At 41.6% G+C, this 15,332-nt stretch overlaps 1 protein-coding gene across 2 annotated transcripts in view; it reads left to right on the forward strand.

Annotated features, from left to right (window-relative positions):
- Positions 1 to 13,281: 13,281 nt before the first annotated feature.
- Positions 13,282 to 15,332, forward strand: part of PPP2R5C (protein phosphatase 2 regulatory subunit B'gamma) — a 74,224-nt gene continuing 72,173 nt past the window's right edge. The window contains exons 1-2 of one of the 2 annotated variants that reach the window (XM_021549671.4): positions 13,282 to 13,438; positions 14,966 to 15,031. In XM_021549671.4, the coding sequence (XP_021405346.1) occupies positions 13,412 to 13,438; positions 14,966 to 15,031 (93 nt within the window). In that variant the 5' untranslated portion in view covers positions 13,282 to 13,411. The remainder of the gene's footprint in view (positions 13,439 to 14,965; positions 15,032 to 15,332) is intronic. The other variant, XM_085580755.1, reaches the window with a different exon arrangement.

A 15,332-nucleotide genomic window follows, 5' to 3' on the forward strand; every position in this document is an offset into this window, starting at 1 on the left:
CATGCTGCCAGTTACCTACCAGGCACTGGTTGCCATAGCTATAGCTCCTCTGTCCCTGTGTACTGCAGTAACACAATCTCAAAGCCACAAAGGCATAAAACCTACAGAAATCTGTAGCAGAGGTAAACAGCCAAGCCTTTGGTGGTTTTGGCCAGTCATAATATCTGATATTAAAATTAATTTTAAAAAACAATAGGCTAAAAAGAGTTTTTATTCTGCAAATAATTTGGATCAAGGATGAAACCTGCATGCCATTTTCTTCCAAGTGTATACAAACCACCCTTTGTAAGGGAAAAAAAGATCAATACATAGAAAAAAATAACACTTCCAGAGACATTAAAAACTTAACAGCTAATACAATCTTGTTTTGGCTGCAGGCTTTCAGCTGTCAACTTTTCAGATCATATTGTTCATCAATTTAAAAACTAAACAACTCCTCTGAATGATAAGACTGTAAATTATGGGTTTGAATAGCTTAAGTTCTAATGCAATAATTGTATTGTGCTTGGTGAAATTAAAAATATTAATTAAAAATGTTAAAGCACTGTTCAAAACAAACAAAATTCTCTAGATATCTGACTATTTTTCTAGCACTGAGTTCAAAAGAGTTGCACCAATCTATGTCAGCATTCATCTTAAGTCTAAAGTGTTGCATTACTTGCTTCATAGCATTAAGTGATTAATATTATCAAGTACTAGATTACTTGTTATAGTTATGATAAAGTATTATATGAGTTACTTTTCTTTGTTCACATTCCCACTTTTGGAAAACTATTTTGAAACAGTGATAAAACTTATGAATGTAGTAGATATTCTTATGAAAACACTATGCAAACTCACACTCATGGATCAATTCTAATTTCAAGTAATATGCTTTAAATCGTTTTATCCCTAAAACAGAAAATACAAAAAAAATCTTGCCATGCTACTAAGGAGATGCTGGATCTCAGATGCTGAATAATGCTGATATAGCTCATGCTGAAAGAACTAATAGCAACATAAAAGCTAGAGCACAATCCACAAATAAATTATTAATGATGTTTTCTTCTCCAATCAGCAGATGGCCACTGAGCAGCTCAAGTGACTGGTAATAGGATACACAGCTTTTCATCTCCAAGTATCTGCACCAGGTCTGTCTCAAGTGGGTTGTAACTGAAAGGTACTATTTGACAGCAATCAACAGCAAAAATGTAATAGCCAGTCTCAGTCAAGAGACTCTGCTTTTCCTGTGCAATCTGGTTAAGAAAGCTGCCACGTTATTTTCAAACTCAGGGTTGAGTAGGCCAGGAGACTTGATTGTCTTTTTAGGTCTAAAGGGTCAGCCCATCAAAACAATTTTGAAACCCAGGTGTAAGGGGGACAATGGACACAGTGGTCAGTTTCTGTTAGTGTCCATCAGGTGTTTTTTACAATTACTACCTTAACTTTTAAGCACACAAACAAACGAATAAAAAGACAACAAGAACAAAAAATAACCTGAGATTAATGGGAAAAAATTAGGGTAATGAGACAGACTATTGTTTTCACAAAGTTTTGCATGAAGGATGTGACATGTTCTCCTTCTGCTCTCAAGGCACAAAATTTTTCATATAGATACAAACATGCAGTATGGATGCAAAACATCTGTAGTGTCAAAAAAAGAATTAGTAAATTGATAAAATCAAGTGATTGTAACTTCCTTCTGCAGGAAACACAGCATTTGCTGCTCTCAACAAATTCATTATGTTCAGAAGTCTCCATAAGCTTTGAATTTATTAGAGGCTTTTTTATGTTTACTGAACATAACCACACTTAGGTTTTCAGGGAATCCAACTGAAATTCAAGGGATTTCAATACAGATTCAAAGGTTGTCTTCATTACCTGAAATCTGATAGATAAATTAGTCATAATGTAGAAGCCCTCTTCTTGTGAAAAGAAAATTACCATCAGAGTATATTTGGAGTAAGTCTAAAAATAGACATCTCAAAAACAATTAATCAGTCAATTCCAAACATAAGGTCAGTATCATATGAAAGGTTTTTTTATGATAATATTTTTGAAAATGTATCAGGAATGAAAGGGAATTCTACATGTAAAAGTGCTACAGACAACTAGTATTAGGTGATAAGAGTTGTTGAGTCAGAATTCTTGAAAATACAACTTTGTTACCTCCTTGACATCAACAAACATTATCTTTATGGTTTCTTTCATGTCAGTACAGAACATGATGCAGATGCTAAAGACTGCTCTCTGATAGGATTGAATCCCTTAGGATAAAGATGGCTGAACACATAATTTAAATCTGTACCTCTGTAACCGATTACAATCATACCTCAATAGAACAATTGAAATTCAGTTTGTATTTAAAGCTACTTGTTATCACTGTTATTAGAATCACAGTCCGGATTGCCTTCTTCTTTATTCTAGGCATTGCAAAGACAAATTGCCATAAACATAGAAAAGAGAGATAAAAGATGTGAGAAAGAAAAAGAAACACAGAGATTAACTTGCCAAAATCACACTGCAAATTAATGGCCAAATTAAGAACAAAATTCAGATCATTCAAACCCCAGTCTGTTGCTGAGCTCACAGAGTATTCCCTCAGGCTTTTTCTAAGACATTTTTATTAGCCATCAGTATTTACTGGTGCTAATTAATGTTAGACCATAAAAAGACCTTTTAAACACGAAGCAGCAGAATTTACCATCTTTCAAAATTCCACTTCCTCTGTAACATTTACAGAATAATCAAGCAGTTGACTAGGAGGCTACTGAACTCTCATACTATACCAAGTGTATTTAAGGTTCACTCAAGCCTACAAGAGCCTCTCAGGCCAGCTGATGCCTTACCCTCTTCTGCAGCCAAGAGCATGCACAGGAATGCAAGGGGCAGCATCAGGTGATGAACTTTATCCTTCAAGCTAAGCAATGCTGACCTAGACACAGCTGAGAAGCCTGGAAAAGCACCATGAGAGGTTGAACACTCATGGCAGTGATTAGCGAGCCTTTGCATCCCTTACCTTATGTATACCTAATAAATTTTACTATTTAGTTGCTCAGCTTTTGGTCACTTTCCCCTCATTCTGGTTTCTAGGCCATAAGTTATGCATATAGGCAATTTAGCATTTAATTGAATAATATTATATATGGAGCATACTGTTTGGGAAGGACATAGCAAAACTAGATCTTTCTGTGAAAAGGACATTTCTCTACTAGTGTGTCAATTACAGTTCTATAATGCTTCAGACAAACTCTTGTTTGGGCCATAATACAAGTAAATAAATTTAAAAATCTTTAAAGATTAGGCATTACTTCATCTAGTTTCTGATATTCTAGATAAATAATAAACACCTTGACGTATTTAGCAGAATGAAAATTCAAATCCAAGTTGGTGCAGTCAGAAAAGAAATCTAATTAACTTGGGGTGATGAGTAGGATTTTTATATAAATGTGTGAAAAAAAAACTTTATTTATAGATCTTATGTAGCTTATCTCATTTCAGTACACATTTTATTTACCTTATTACCGTTATCCTCTTTACATATATGAAAGAAACGTTAAACATAAAGTGCCCTGGGAATTATGAACAGGCACTTACCAATCTGCTTCTTTTCTCTGCTAACAACAGGGATTTTTCTTTCAATTTATGTTAAAAAGCAGACAAGTTAAAATGCCTGATAATTCTTCCTTTGGGGAAAAAACAACAAGAGTATATAAGGAAATCTGGGCATTTAGTCTATAAATTAGAGAGCAGAAGACAAGCAAAGGACTGCCCATAAAACTACCGTGGTAGCCCCAGTGAAAGGAAGAGAAGAGCACCTTTCACAGTTGGTCCTGGAATCATGCTACTTCTGTATGGAATATTTCTCTGAACAGCCAACATATGAACAAAGAGCCTTCAGATAAAATTTAAAATAAATACATGAGAGTAGCAATAAAAGCAAAAGCAGGCAACATACAGCATGCTGGAGACCAGAGCTGGTTTGGGAAATTAAACTCCAGGAGAAGAGCTGTGATTGATAAGCTGTGCTAACATTGATACATGCCATTTTCACAGCAAAAAACTGTGGACAGCAAAAGAGAAGCATGAAGTTTAACAAAAGCTATGAACCTCTGTGAAGGAAATGCATGAAGTATAAAGATTATGTGTCACAGTTCTGTGGAATGCATGCAGGAGAAAAATCTGTGTCAAAGGCCCTGTTTTATGACTTCTTAGTAATTGTCTATCCAATACTTCTAATCAACTTCCTGATGTTCAAAAGACATTCTAACATACCTAAGAACTGATGATAAAATGTAAATACAACTCATATCTCTGCAAAATTTCTGAAATAAATACTGAACATAAGATGCAAAGGAATTTAATGTTGGGGCAAAGTCTGTACAGGCATACCAGATAGTCAGTACACAACCTGATATAAATACAGATGGAAGAGAAATCTGCAGTTAAGTTGGTCTAACACTTCCTATTGTAAGATTCTGGTTTGAAATTATTATAAGCTTTGCCAATGTTTAATTGCTCTAAATTCTTTCAGAATAGCTGATTTTTTTAAAACCTTCAATAAAAATTGAGCTGACACCTTCTAAAATATGACTAAGCAAAAACATTCTGGTTTGATGAAGGTGATTTATTCTTAATAACTCTTATATTGAAAAACTGAATTTAGAATTATGAATTCCTCAGTACAAACAAACTGGACTGGAGCTCCTGGAATGGGCCCAGCTGGAAGACTACAAAGGTAATTAAGGGATTGGAGTGTCTCTTTTATGAGGAAAGGGCTGAGGTAGCTGGGCCCGTTTAGCCTAGGGAATATACAACTGAGAGGGGACCCCATCAATGTCTACAAGTATCTGAAAGCAGGTGGCAAGAGGATGGAGACAGACTCTTCTTGGTGATGCCGAGTGATAGAACAAGAGGCAACGAGTGGAAACTGATGACCAGCAAGTTCTACCTGAACATGAGGAAGAAATTCTTTACTGTGCACTGTCCATTCTTTGGAACAGATTGCCCAGAGAAGCTGTGGAGTTTCTCTCACTGGAGATACCCAAGAACCAGCTGGATGCAGCTCTGTGCAATTGTGCTCTAGGATGACTCTGCTGGAGCAGGGAGGTTGACAAGATGATCCACTGTGGTTCTTTCCAGCCCAATCCATTCTATGATTCTTTGGCTCAGGACTTTAACCAGGCAGTAGAATCTACAGCTGAATTAGAAGCCAAGGCTTCCATCAAAACACATAAGGAGATTTTCAGTGCACCTGCACTATCAGTTTGAATTATTGCTTGTTTTGCTCCAAGGTCCTCTTCATTAGCATTCACTTTGTACACATGTTTGATTATTCCTGGAATACTCTCTGAATCAAAATAACAAGGTTTGCTCTTAGAAAAATTCTAGAAGCCATTCAGTGACTAGGTAGCTCTAGGAAATGGTATGAGAACAAAATCTCTTGGTCCAATCCTCCAACATCATCCTTGCAAGCCTTTGCCTGGCATGACCTTGCAACATCTCTCTGATAACATGGCATAGTAGGAGATTGGTGTGCCACAAGTATTTCTCATTCTATCTTGGGCAAACAAAAAGGTTTTGCTATTAAAGAACCTTTCAGAATTGTTCAGATGTCTCATATATAAAGATAGACTTTAAAGTATCCAGAGGGAATCGGCCTGGCAGAGGCCTCTAGACTATCACAGCTTTCGAAGGCAGGGAGCTCTGACTGCAGGAGTTATCCTGACTACCAAAACAGACCTGGTGAGGCTGCTTCATGCTGAGGGACTTCGGTGTAGACCCAGGCAATGATACTTAAACCCAAACGTTCTCCTTCCTAAGAGCTGGCCCGATGGCAGGATGTGAGCACAGCAGAGGAGCGATGTCTGTGCCATGCTTGCAGAGGCTGTGGAGGCCTGCAGAGCTCTCCAAGATCCCTGCAGAGGCTGCTCGGCGCAGCGGCAGGCAGCCTGCCCTAGGGGGAGCGAGGCAGAAGCGCTGCTGGTGGAAGATACTCCTCGCATTCCGACAAGGAAACGCAGATTGCTCCTGAAAATCAGGAATCCAGCGTATGCATCATCTCAGAAGATGAACACCTCTGATCACACGCAGAGTCTCCTGAGTCCACAGACTCATGGCACTTGCAGGGTTAAGTCCTGAGCACGCCTTCTGAGTGTCTTTCAACTCTTCCCACACTGAGATAAAAATACACAGCTATATTAGCTATGACCAATCCTGAAAACAGCAGAAAAAGGTATGAAGGGTAGAAGGAGAAAATCTTGTATGGCATCAACAGGAGGTACAATTAATTGGATGTCTTCATTCATTCTATAAATACCAACTTAAATATGATAAAACTGAAAATGTAGGAGTTTTAGCTGCAGTCACCTTTATGATACTAGTCTCACTCATCTGATACAAAATTATTCATTCCTTTGATATCCTGTGGGAAGAAGGAATGCTAGTACATGTATGAGAACATTGTATTTAATGCAGCAAAAGCCTGGAAGAGACTGCTAAAATTTGCACCAAAACACACCACAAAAATACTAAATTTAGACATAAAAAAGAGATGAATTATCAAAAATAAATATTTCCCTTCTACCTCCTAAATGCTAGGCAGAGACAATAAATTTTAAGCAGATTATTATATAATATTTTCAAGTAACTTAGCTCATTATAAAGACAAAAAAAAACCCAAAAAACAAAACAAAACACACAAAAAAAAAAAAAAAAAAAAAAAACAACAACAAAAAAAACAAACCCACACAGAAATAGTGGAAATGTGAAAGCAGACACCCTAATTTATAAATGTCACAAACAGAGTTGCACCTCTTTGAGGTTTTTTCCTGAAAAGATTCAAGTCCATGACAGACAGCAAAGTCTTGCTTTTAAGATCTTTTAATTTGCTTCACTGAGGCAGAAGAACATCAAGCGATTTGTACAAAGTATTTTAATGTTACTATTTTTGTAAGTCCTCATCTCTGGAATTTGGGTATCAGCACATAAATTCAGGCACTTCTCATAGGAATTGGCATTCTGGATAAGACAAATGGTCCATCTGGCTTAATAGGCTGTCTTTTACTTTGATCATCATCTGAATTCCCCCATGTAGGTCATTTTAATACTTAATAACCACTGTGGCAACTGCGGCCACAAGCAGATAAAAATGTTTTAACTATCATTAGATATTATTAGATATAAAAATGTTTTAACTATCATTAAATATTATTAGATATTTTTGTGATATATTATTTGTCCAGAATATTTCTGAATCTCTGTATAGATGCTTGTCATGGTTTAATCCCAGTAGTCAGCTCAGCATCACATAGCTGCTTGCTCACTTACCCTCAGCGGAATAGGGGTGAGAATCAAAATGTTAAAATTGGGAAATTTCATAGGTTGAGAAAAATACAATTTAATAGTAATTAAAAGAAAATACACAGAGGAGAAAACAAGGAAAGATGAAAAAAAAAAAACCAAAACAGTTGCTCACCACCAGCCAAGAGATGCCCAGCTAGTCCCCAGGTAATGCCAGCCCCAGCCGACCTCCACACACCTCCAGTTTTAGTGCTGAGCAAGACATCATACAGTATGGAATATCCCTTGGGTCAGCTGGGGTCACTGTCCCAGTTGTGTCCCCTCCCGTTCTCTTGTGTACTCACAGCCTCATTGGTGGGGCAGTGTGAGAAGGAGAAAAGGTCTTGAGGTTGTGTAATCACTGCTCAGCAATAACAAAAACATCCTTATGTTCTTATCACTGTTTTCATCACAAATTCAAAGCTCATCTAGCCCCATAGAAGCTACAATGAAAAAATGTATGTCTATCCCAGTTAAAACCAGTACAATGCCTTAGCAACACTCTGCATGAGTTGTCCATTCTCATTATTTATGTTTTTCAAGTTCATTTTAAAATTAAGTTGGCCCAAACAGAAATCCAGAACCCATGTGTTAGTTAATACGGAAAATGGCTGACAACAACATCTAATAACAGGCCTGTTTCCAGCTGTATGTGACAACATTTCCAAGTGATCCAGGAGCTCTATTTAAATTCTGGCCTGGGCACCCAAACCAGGCTGACGTTGTCAGAGCTGAATCCAGTCACATCTCCTTCCAACATGATTTATTAACTGAACTTCCTTGGCTGACCTCAGGCTTACATTGCAGCTGCCCATTCTCTCTGGCCCTGGTCTCCTGGGTGAACCTTAACCCTATGCTACAAGCAATCTTCTGTCCAGCCTTGGCTCTGATCTGTGTTATACGAAGTCTTGATTCCATTCTGGTCTTTGACTCTTTCTCCTGTCACTTTTGAGTGGTTTTTTTGGGTGGATGCCTGAATTCTTGCCTTGCCTTGTCTCAGACTGGTACTATCACCATCCTGACCCCACTGAGTCAGTGCCCTGGTAAGACAGGGCATACCCCTGCCTTTGCTGTAGACACGCTCTGCTCCCAGCTCTGTCTCCCTCATGGAGCATCTCCTGCTGCTCCCCAGTGCAAGACAACACAAGCTAACTTCTGGTTTTGCCAATAAGCCTCTGAGACCTTACTGAAAAGAGTGTTAACATGAGTTTCACTATCTACTTGAAGAGAGTCACTTTTTTTAAAAAAAGGGAAAAATCACCTAACAAACATTTTCTATAAGGCTATAATTGCCTAAATAAATAATAATATTCATTATATTCAAATGAAGCCTTATATTTTTTTTTAAATCTTAGAGGTAAGGAAGAGAGTGAAAAGTATTTATAACAGACAAAATTCAGAGAAATCTGTATTTCAATGTAATAATTCCACAGTCACTAAAAATTCTTAAAGTTAAGATCCAGATAGAATAATCAATCACACATGAACATTTTTTTCATTTTTTACTAGTCCAAATTTTCCAAACATACAGAGTAATATTACAGCTAGAAGGCATCAAATTATTACACATTATTATTACACATTATTATTACTATTACACATACATGTGATGAATTATGGTCCTGAAAATGTATCTATGAGTCTCTGTTAAGTGATGTCAATATTTGCCATTTATAATTATATGGTCACATATAAGGCTAAAATATAATGCTGTTTACATGCATGAAGTTCCAAATTTGACCTGCTACTAATTATCTCAAAAGAGTCTGACTTTTATACAGCTGTGAATAAATTGTTTTGCAGCCTTTATAATACTGGAGATTGTGACAGCAGGGCATCCAACACTAATGGATTTTAAAATAACTGAGAATTATGCCTTATCATTTAGATTGAGAGCAGTACAATAATTATTTAATGTGATTTGAGGTAAGCAGAATGAATCCATGCTTGTAGAAAAAGATCCTGAAATATGTTTAAGCTTTTTTTGTGAATTCGAGTATACTGGTTTTGCAGCCTTTGGTGTTAGATTGCATAGAAGCAGAATCTATTGCAGGTGCTGATTAAGTAGTTTTTTCCCTCAGTTAGTTGCTTCTACCATTTCCACTATTCTTGCCAGGAAAGTTACCTTAAATAGTATTTTAGCTTGTGCAAGCATGAGAAAAAAATGTTTCTATTTCAACCCATCTATTCCATCCTCTTTACTGCCATTGGTCCTTCAGGTTTCAATTCTCTATATCTGACACTGTGTGTGCCAGACAACAAAAGTCTGCATCAGTCAATGAAGAGATGTTTTGAGAAACAGCCTGACAATGTTTGACAATTATGTATTATGACACTTCACTGGCTGCTAAAACCTTGTCCTCAAGTGCTGTTGCATAGTTTCAGCTGAGCCAAATTAAGAGTTTCTTAGCAAAAGGTCTCATTGTTTCCTGTCACCACTGCTCAGTTAGTTTTCTGCCATTTTAACAAGCTGAACTGGCATACCACCCAATTAAACCAGACACAGTGCATGGGAAGCAATAAAGTCATACAACTGTGAATGGAAGATGTTATCCCTGTCACAGTGACAGTGGTCTGTTCAATAACTCAGGCCAGAGCATGACTGCTCAACCACTGAAAAAGGATTAAAAAACAAGCAGCAAGAACAAATGAAAAGCAATCAAGCAGATAAGAATATCCAATACAGCTGAAAAGGACTAATTGTGTAAATATTCCCTTTTCATTGGTACACAGGACACTTGGCCCAGATTCAAGCTATTAAGTATTATCCAGGTGTTTTACAGAATACTTAACATTATTTGGTGACTTAACTTTTGCAAATTTAGAGGATTTGATCCATACAGTAAAAAATGCAAATTGAAAACTATGCTACATTCATTAGTTTTTGACATTTTAATTAGAGCAATAACCTAATCGGTGTAAATGCATTCTGGTTTTTGAAAACACCTAGTTTGCATAAAATGTTCAGAAGTTAATGCAAATATTAATATAGTCATATTCACACTGAAATTACATCACCTTATTTACATAGTTATTCCTACTCTGTAGCAGAATAATTAGGCCCACAGTGCCATACCATTGTAGTAAAAGTAAGATTTCATCACATAAGTCACTTATCTTAGGTCTTATAAGTCTCAGGTTTTATGAAGGCACTAGAGCATACAGACAGAACTATTTTTCTTGTAAACCTCCTCCACCCACTCATTATTTCATATAATAGAGCAGGCCTTGAAAAACACAATTGCTTTCTGTTACTGGTGAATTAAATTCTGCAGCAAAGCAAGGTGAGGGGGAGTCAAGTTTTCACAAGAGTTTCTATATCTGTGGTCACAAAGAAAACCTCATAAATGTTAACTGAGTCAGTGCCAACTTTTCAACCTGTATTCAGTTCAACATATTGATTCAAGGTTTCCCAAATAACTGCAAAATAAGGACAGAATTTTTGCTGCTCCTATTCAGAAATACTCGGGTAAGAAAGATACTGACAGAGTTTTTCCATTATTTAGAAAAACTATGAGCACTAGCAGCACAAAAGAGGCCAAGAGCCAATGAGAAACTCATTAAGCTGCTTAAACTGATCTAAATCTAGGCTGTTGAGGTCACATCCCGCCCCCGCCACATATTTCCACCCCCTTCCTTCAGCCAATGTTAGTGTTTACAGAAACAGGTGGTGGTATGCCAGTTCAAGGCAAAAAAAAACCAAAACAAAACAAAAACAGAAAACAAACCAAACAACAAACTCCAAACCAAAACTAAACCAGCACATCATTTTGGGAGGACATTTTCAACATGATCAATTCTACAAACAGGTTTAAACTTCACAGCACCAGCATCAGTGCAGAGGAGGGAGATAGGAGCACAACAGCTGGGAATTAAGAGTAGTTTAAGCTTCTACAAAACTGTAACCTAACAAAGAAGTGGAAGCTCTTGAGTTTATCCCTAGCTATACAAACCCTTTCACACACTGATCAAACTCCAGACTACAGATGGAGGTAGATTTCTTTCTGTTGCTGTCTATTAGGATTTCAAAAATCCATGTTATTCTGTTGGTCAGAAATGTCATTTATTAGTAGCAGCTCATTCATGACTGGCTCCTAGCAGAGGCACAATACTGATAACTGCACCTCATTTCTAAACTCTCAAACCAGAGAAGATGAGAGAAAGGATAAGAGGCAGACATAATTTGTTTCCTAGCACTTAGGAAAGGAAGAGGACTTAAGTAAGAGGAAGCAGCTCTCCACAGCCAGTAAATTCCTTTGCAGTGCATGGAAAACACAGTTTCTCTTTTTACACACAGCAAAATCAGTGTTCCAATATAATGGGTACAAGCTGATACAAGTATCTAACATTAGATACTATCCCATGAGATACAAGTGTTTATTAGAAGTCCATATCCCAAAAATGAGAGCATACCTATTTGCTCGTGCTGGATATGATACTCCCAGGCTGCGTAAGGAATGAGAACAATTTCACCTTTATGCTGTATTTATTAAGTTGTAATTTTTCTATTCTTTAGCAGTACAACACAAGTAGAATTTAACAAGTACATGCAATCGAAATTTAAAATAATTTATGATGCTATTATGACTGCTAATGTCCTCTGCACTTTTTCCTCTGCCAACAGTAATTTGTGGCTTAATCTGACCACGGGAGAAATACAGTTTGTAAATTTTCCAGATGGAGTATTTGCACATTTCTTCTTTTGTCTTGAGATTGTCCTAAATTTTGCATTCTGGTTTTGGGAGATTAAAAAGTGATTTGTTTGGGCAAAAATTACCTCTGGTACAGGTGGGCATGATGAAAACATACACAAAGGGACTCAAGCTTTAAAAAGCAATCAAGATACCGTTTCAAAACCAGGCTGCAACTTCCCAAACTCACCTTCCCCATCTACACACTGCAAGTCCTCAAAACCGAAGTCCTCAAAATGATGATGGACACAGTGGATTTGCACGAGAGAGCCAGCCAGCGAACTTCAGGCATGTCCTATATTGTTTTATCTGTTTTTTTTTTTCCCTTAACGTTTCCGCTCCCCAGAGACGGACGCCGGCGGCGGAGCCCGCGCCCCGGCCCAAGAGCGGCTGAGGCAGCGCTGCAGGGACCCCGCGCTTCCCACGGGCTGAGAAAGAGCCTGCCGGAGCCTCGGGGCCCTGAGGACACCTCGGCCCGTCCCGCTGCCCCGCTCAGCCTGCGGGAACACCCCGAGGCGTGGCCGGAGCCCGGGCGGAGCGGGGGAGCCGCCGGCAGAGCCCCGGTCCCGCCGGGAGAGCCCCGGTCCCGCCGGCAGAGCCCCGGTCCCGCCGGGAGAGCGCCGGTCCCCCCGGCAGAGCCCCGGTCCCGCCGGCAGAGCCCCGGTCCCGCCGGGAGAGCGCCGGTCCCCCCGGCAGAGCCCCGGTCCCGCCGGCAGAGCCCCGGTCCCGCCGGGAGAGCCCCGGTCCCGCCGGGAGAGCCCCGGTCCCGCCGGGAGAGCGCCGGTCCCCCCGGCAGAGCCCCGGTCCCGCCGGCAGAGCCCCGGTCCGCCGGCAGAGCCCCGGTCCCGCCGGGAGAGCCCCGGTCCCGCCGGGAGAGCCCCGGTCCCGCCGGCAGAGCCCCGGTCCCCCCGGCAGAGCCCCGGTCCCCCCGGGAGAGCCCCGGTCCCGCCGGCAGAGCCCCGGTCCCGCCGGCAGAGCCCCGGTCCCGCCGGCAGAGCCCCGGTCCCGCCGGCAGAGCCCCGGTCCCGCCGGCAGAGCCCCGGTCCCGCCGGCAGAGCCCCGGTCCCGCCGGCAGAGCCCCGGTCCCCCCGGCAGAGCCCCGGTCCCGCCGGCAGAGCCCCGGTCCCGCCGGCAGAGCCCCGGTCCCCCCGGGAGAGCCCCGGTCCCGCCGGCAGAGCGCCCGAGCCCGGGGGGGGGCGCCGCCATCCCCGCCCGCTCGGTGACGCGGCGCGAGCTGCGGCCCACGTGACGCGCGCAGCCAATGGGCGGGCAGGGCCCGCTCCCCGCGGGCGGGGGAGGAAGGGGGAGCGCCGAGGCCGCCGCGGAGCGGGGGAGCGGCAGCGCGCGGCGGGCGCGGCGCGGAGCGGAGCGGGGCCGGCGGGGGCTGCGCCTCCGCGGCCATGCCGAATAAAAACAAGAAGGAGAAAGTGAGTCGGGGGGATCGGGGGAGGCCGAGCCCCGCGGGGAGGCTGTGGGGTGCAGGCCCCGCGGGGAGGAGGGGCCTGGGGTGGGGGGCGGCAGCGGCGAGCGGCGCCCGTTCCCGGCGCTGGGAGAGCCGCGCGAGGGGCAGCCCCGGTGAGGGGCAGCTCCCTCCTCCCCGCCCTGTGCCCGCCTCCGCCGGCTGCCGGGGAGGGGGCAGCTCCCGGCGGGGCCTAGGCCGGGGGTGCCGAGGCGGGGTCCTGGTGCCGTCTCGCCGGCGGAGGGAGGGAGTCGGTGGAGGGCGGCCGTGGGTTTGGCGTGCGGGGGAGCGCTGCAGGGAGGGGATGGGAAACGTGTCCTCAGCCGGGGCCGGCTGAGGCGGAGCGGGGAGGGGGGTCTCGCTCGGGGCTGGTCCGGGGGCGTTGGGGAGGGGGAAGGGATTATTTCCACGGCAAGTCCCTACGGCTTCTTGCCCGGGCCCCGTCCTGGGAAGTTTGGCTGGCGCGTAGCTCTGGCTGCAGTGGGAGTTGCGCTTGGGGAATCTCCGTAAGTATTGGAGGAGCGCTGCTCGCCCCTCGGAGTCTTTCAGCTCCTTCTCCTGACAATAGAGCGAACGTAGCTTTGGCCCCGCTTTGCCTCAGGCTCCAGGGAGTGATTTGTCTGGAGGCTACGAAAGGGGCTTGCACAAGTAATGATCGCAGAAAACTTGTAAATCCGGCAGGAAGTTAGCTGGATTGCACTTTTATTTTGTGTGATAGGCAATTAGCCGCGAGTGGAAGTCAGAAACAGTGAAGTGTGCTGTCCTCAGCCAGCTGCTGTCCCCTCTCGACCGCTTCTGTTTAGTTTTTAATTTGTCATTTTAAAATTACATGTAGGGAGGTTGAGTGTTGTGGTTTGTGGGGGTTGTTTGCTTTAAATTTTCCCAATATCCTCGGCACTTTCGATATTAAAAGCATTGAAATTTTTCTTCACTTTTCTGAGAGTAACAAAACTCAAAAATGGGTGAAGGATTCAAGGTAAGTGCAATGCTGTGAGGCAGAAAATTGAGTTGTGGACCTACTTCTAACACTGGACTTCCTAGCCCCCAGAACAGAGAAAATAATAAAGTGTAAAAAGAGTACTATACTGATGCTAGTTTCAAAGCTAAACTAAATACAAATATTTCTGAACCAAAAAATCAACGACAGCAAGGTAATAGAACTAAGTAATTTCTTGGACATGGTTCAAATCACTTGCATTCTTTGTCTCTGCCTGCCTGTGTGAAAGCTTACCTTTATAAGTGAATTTTGAGGCATAAATAAAACTCCAATGTCTTTCTACAGATGAAAAGTGTTTAAAGTGGCTTTGTAGAGACTTGTAGTTCAGTATTATCATCATCCAGTTAACTTGTATCATTTTTATTCTGTCCATTTTATTACTTTTTGTAAGTGTTTAAAAAAGCCTGATTCCCTGACTAGAAAATCTATCTAGATCTCCTTTAAAAAAAAAATAATAAAAGAAAAAAAACCACTGAAACTGCAAATTTTCTTTTTAAGGAACCTGCAAAATCAGTCAAGAGTGGAAAAAGTGGCAAAGATGGGCAAGATAACCAAGAACATGAGGTAAATATTACTAAAAAGCATAGTATTTTTCACAGTTGTTTGTAGTAACTTTTAAAAAGTGTTTTAAAGTTTTTTTACATTATAATTTTGACATGATTATAGTTTTGAGGGAAAATGTGGAACTACTGCCCTGGTATTTGGCAAGATATAAGACAATGCTTTTAAGGAAGTCAGTTTTAGTTAGAGTAAATAAATATTTGCTTGCTACAGTCTTAAATACTCATCTATTACCTTTTTTGGTTATGAGATGTACATCTGTCTTATTTTCTGCTTTTATTGTGAGTTTTTGGGCATCTCTTCT

The sequence above is a fragment of the Lonchura striata genome, chromosome 5 (genome assembly GCF_050655825.1).
Source record: "Lonchura striata isolate lonStrDom1 chromosome 5, ASM5065582v1, whole genome shotgun sequence".
NCBI lineage: Eukaryota > Metazoa > Chordata > Aves > Passeriformes > Estrildidae > Lonchura > Lonchura striata.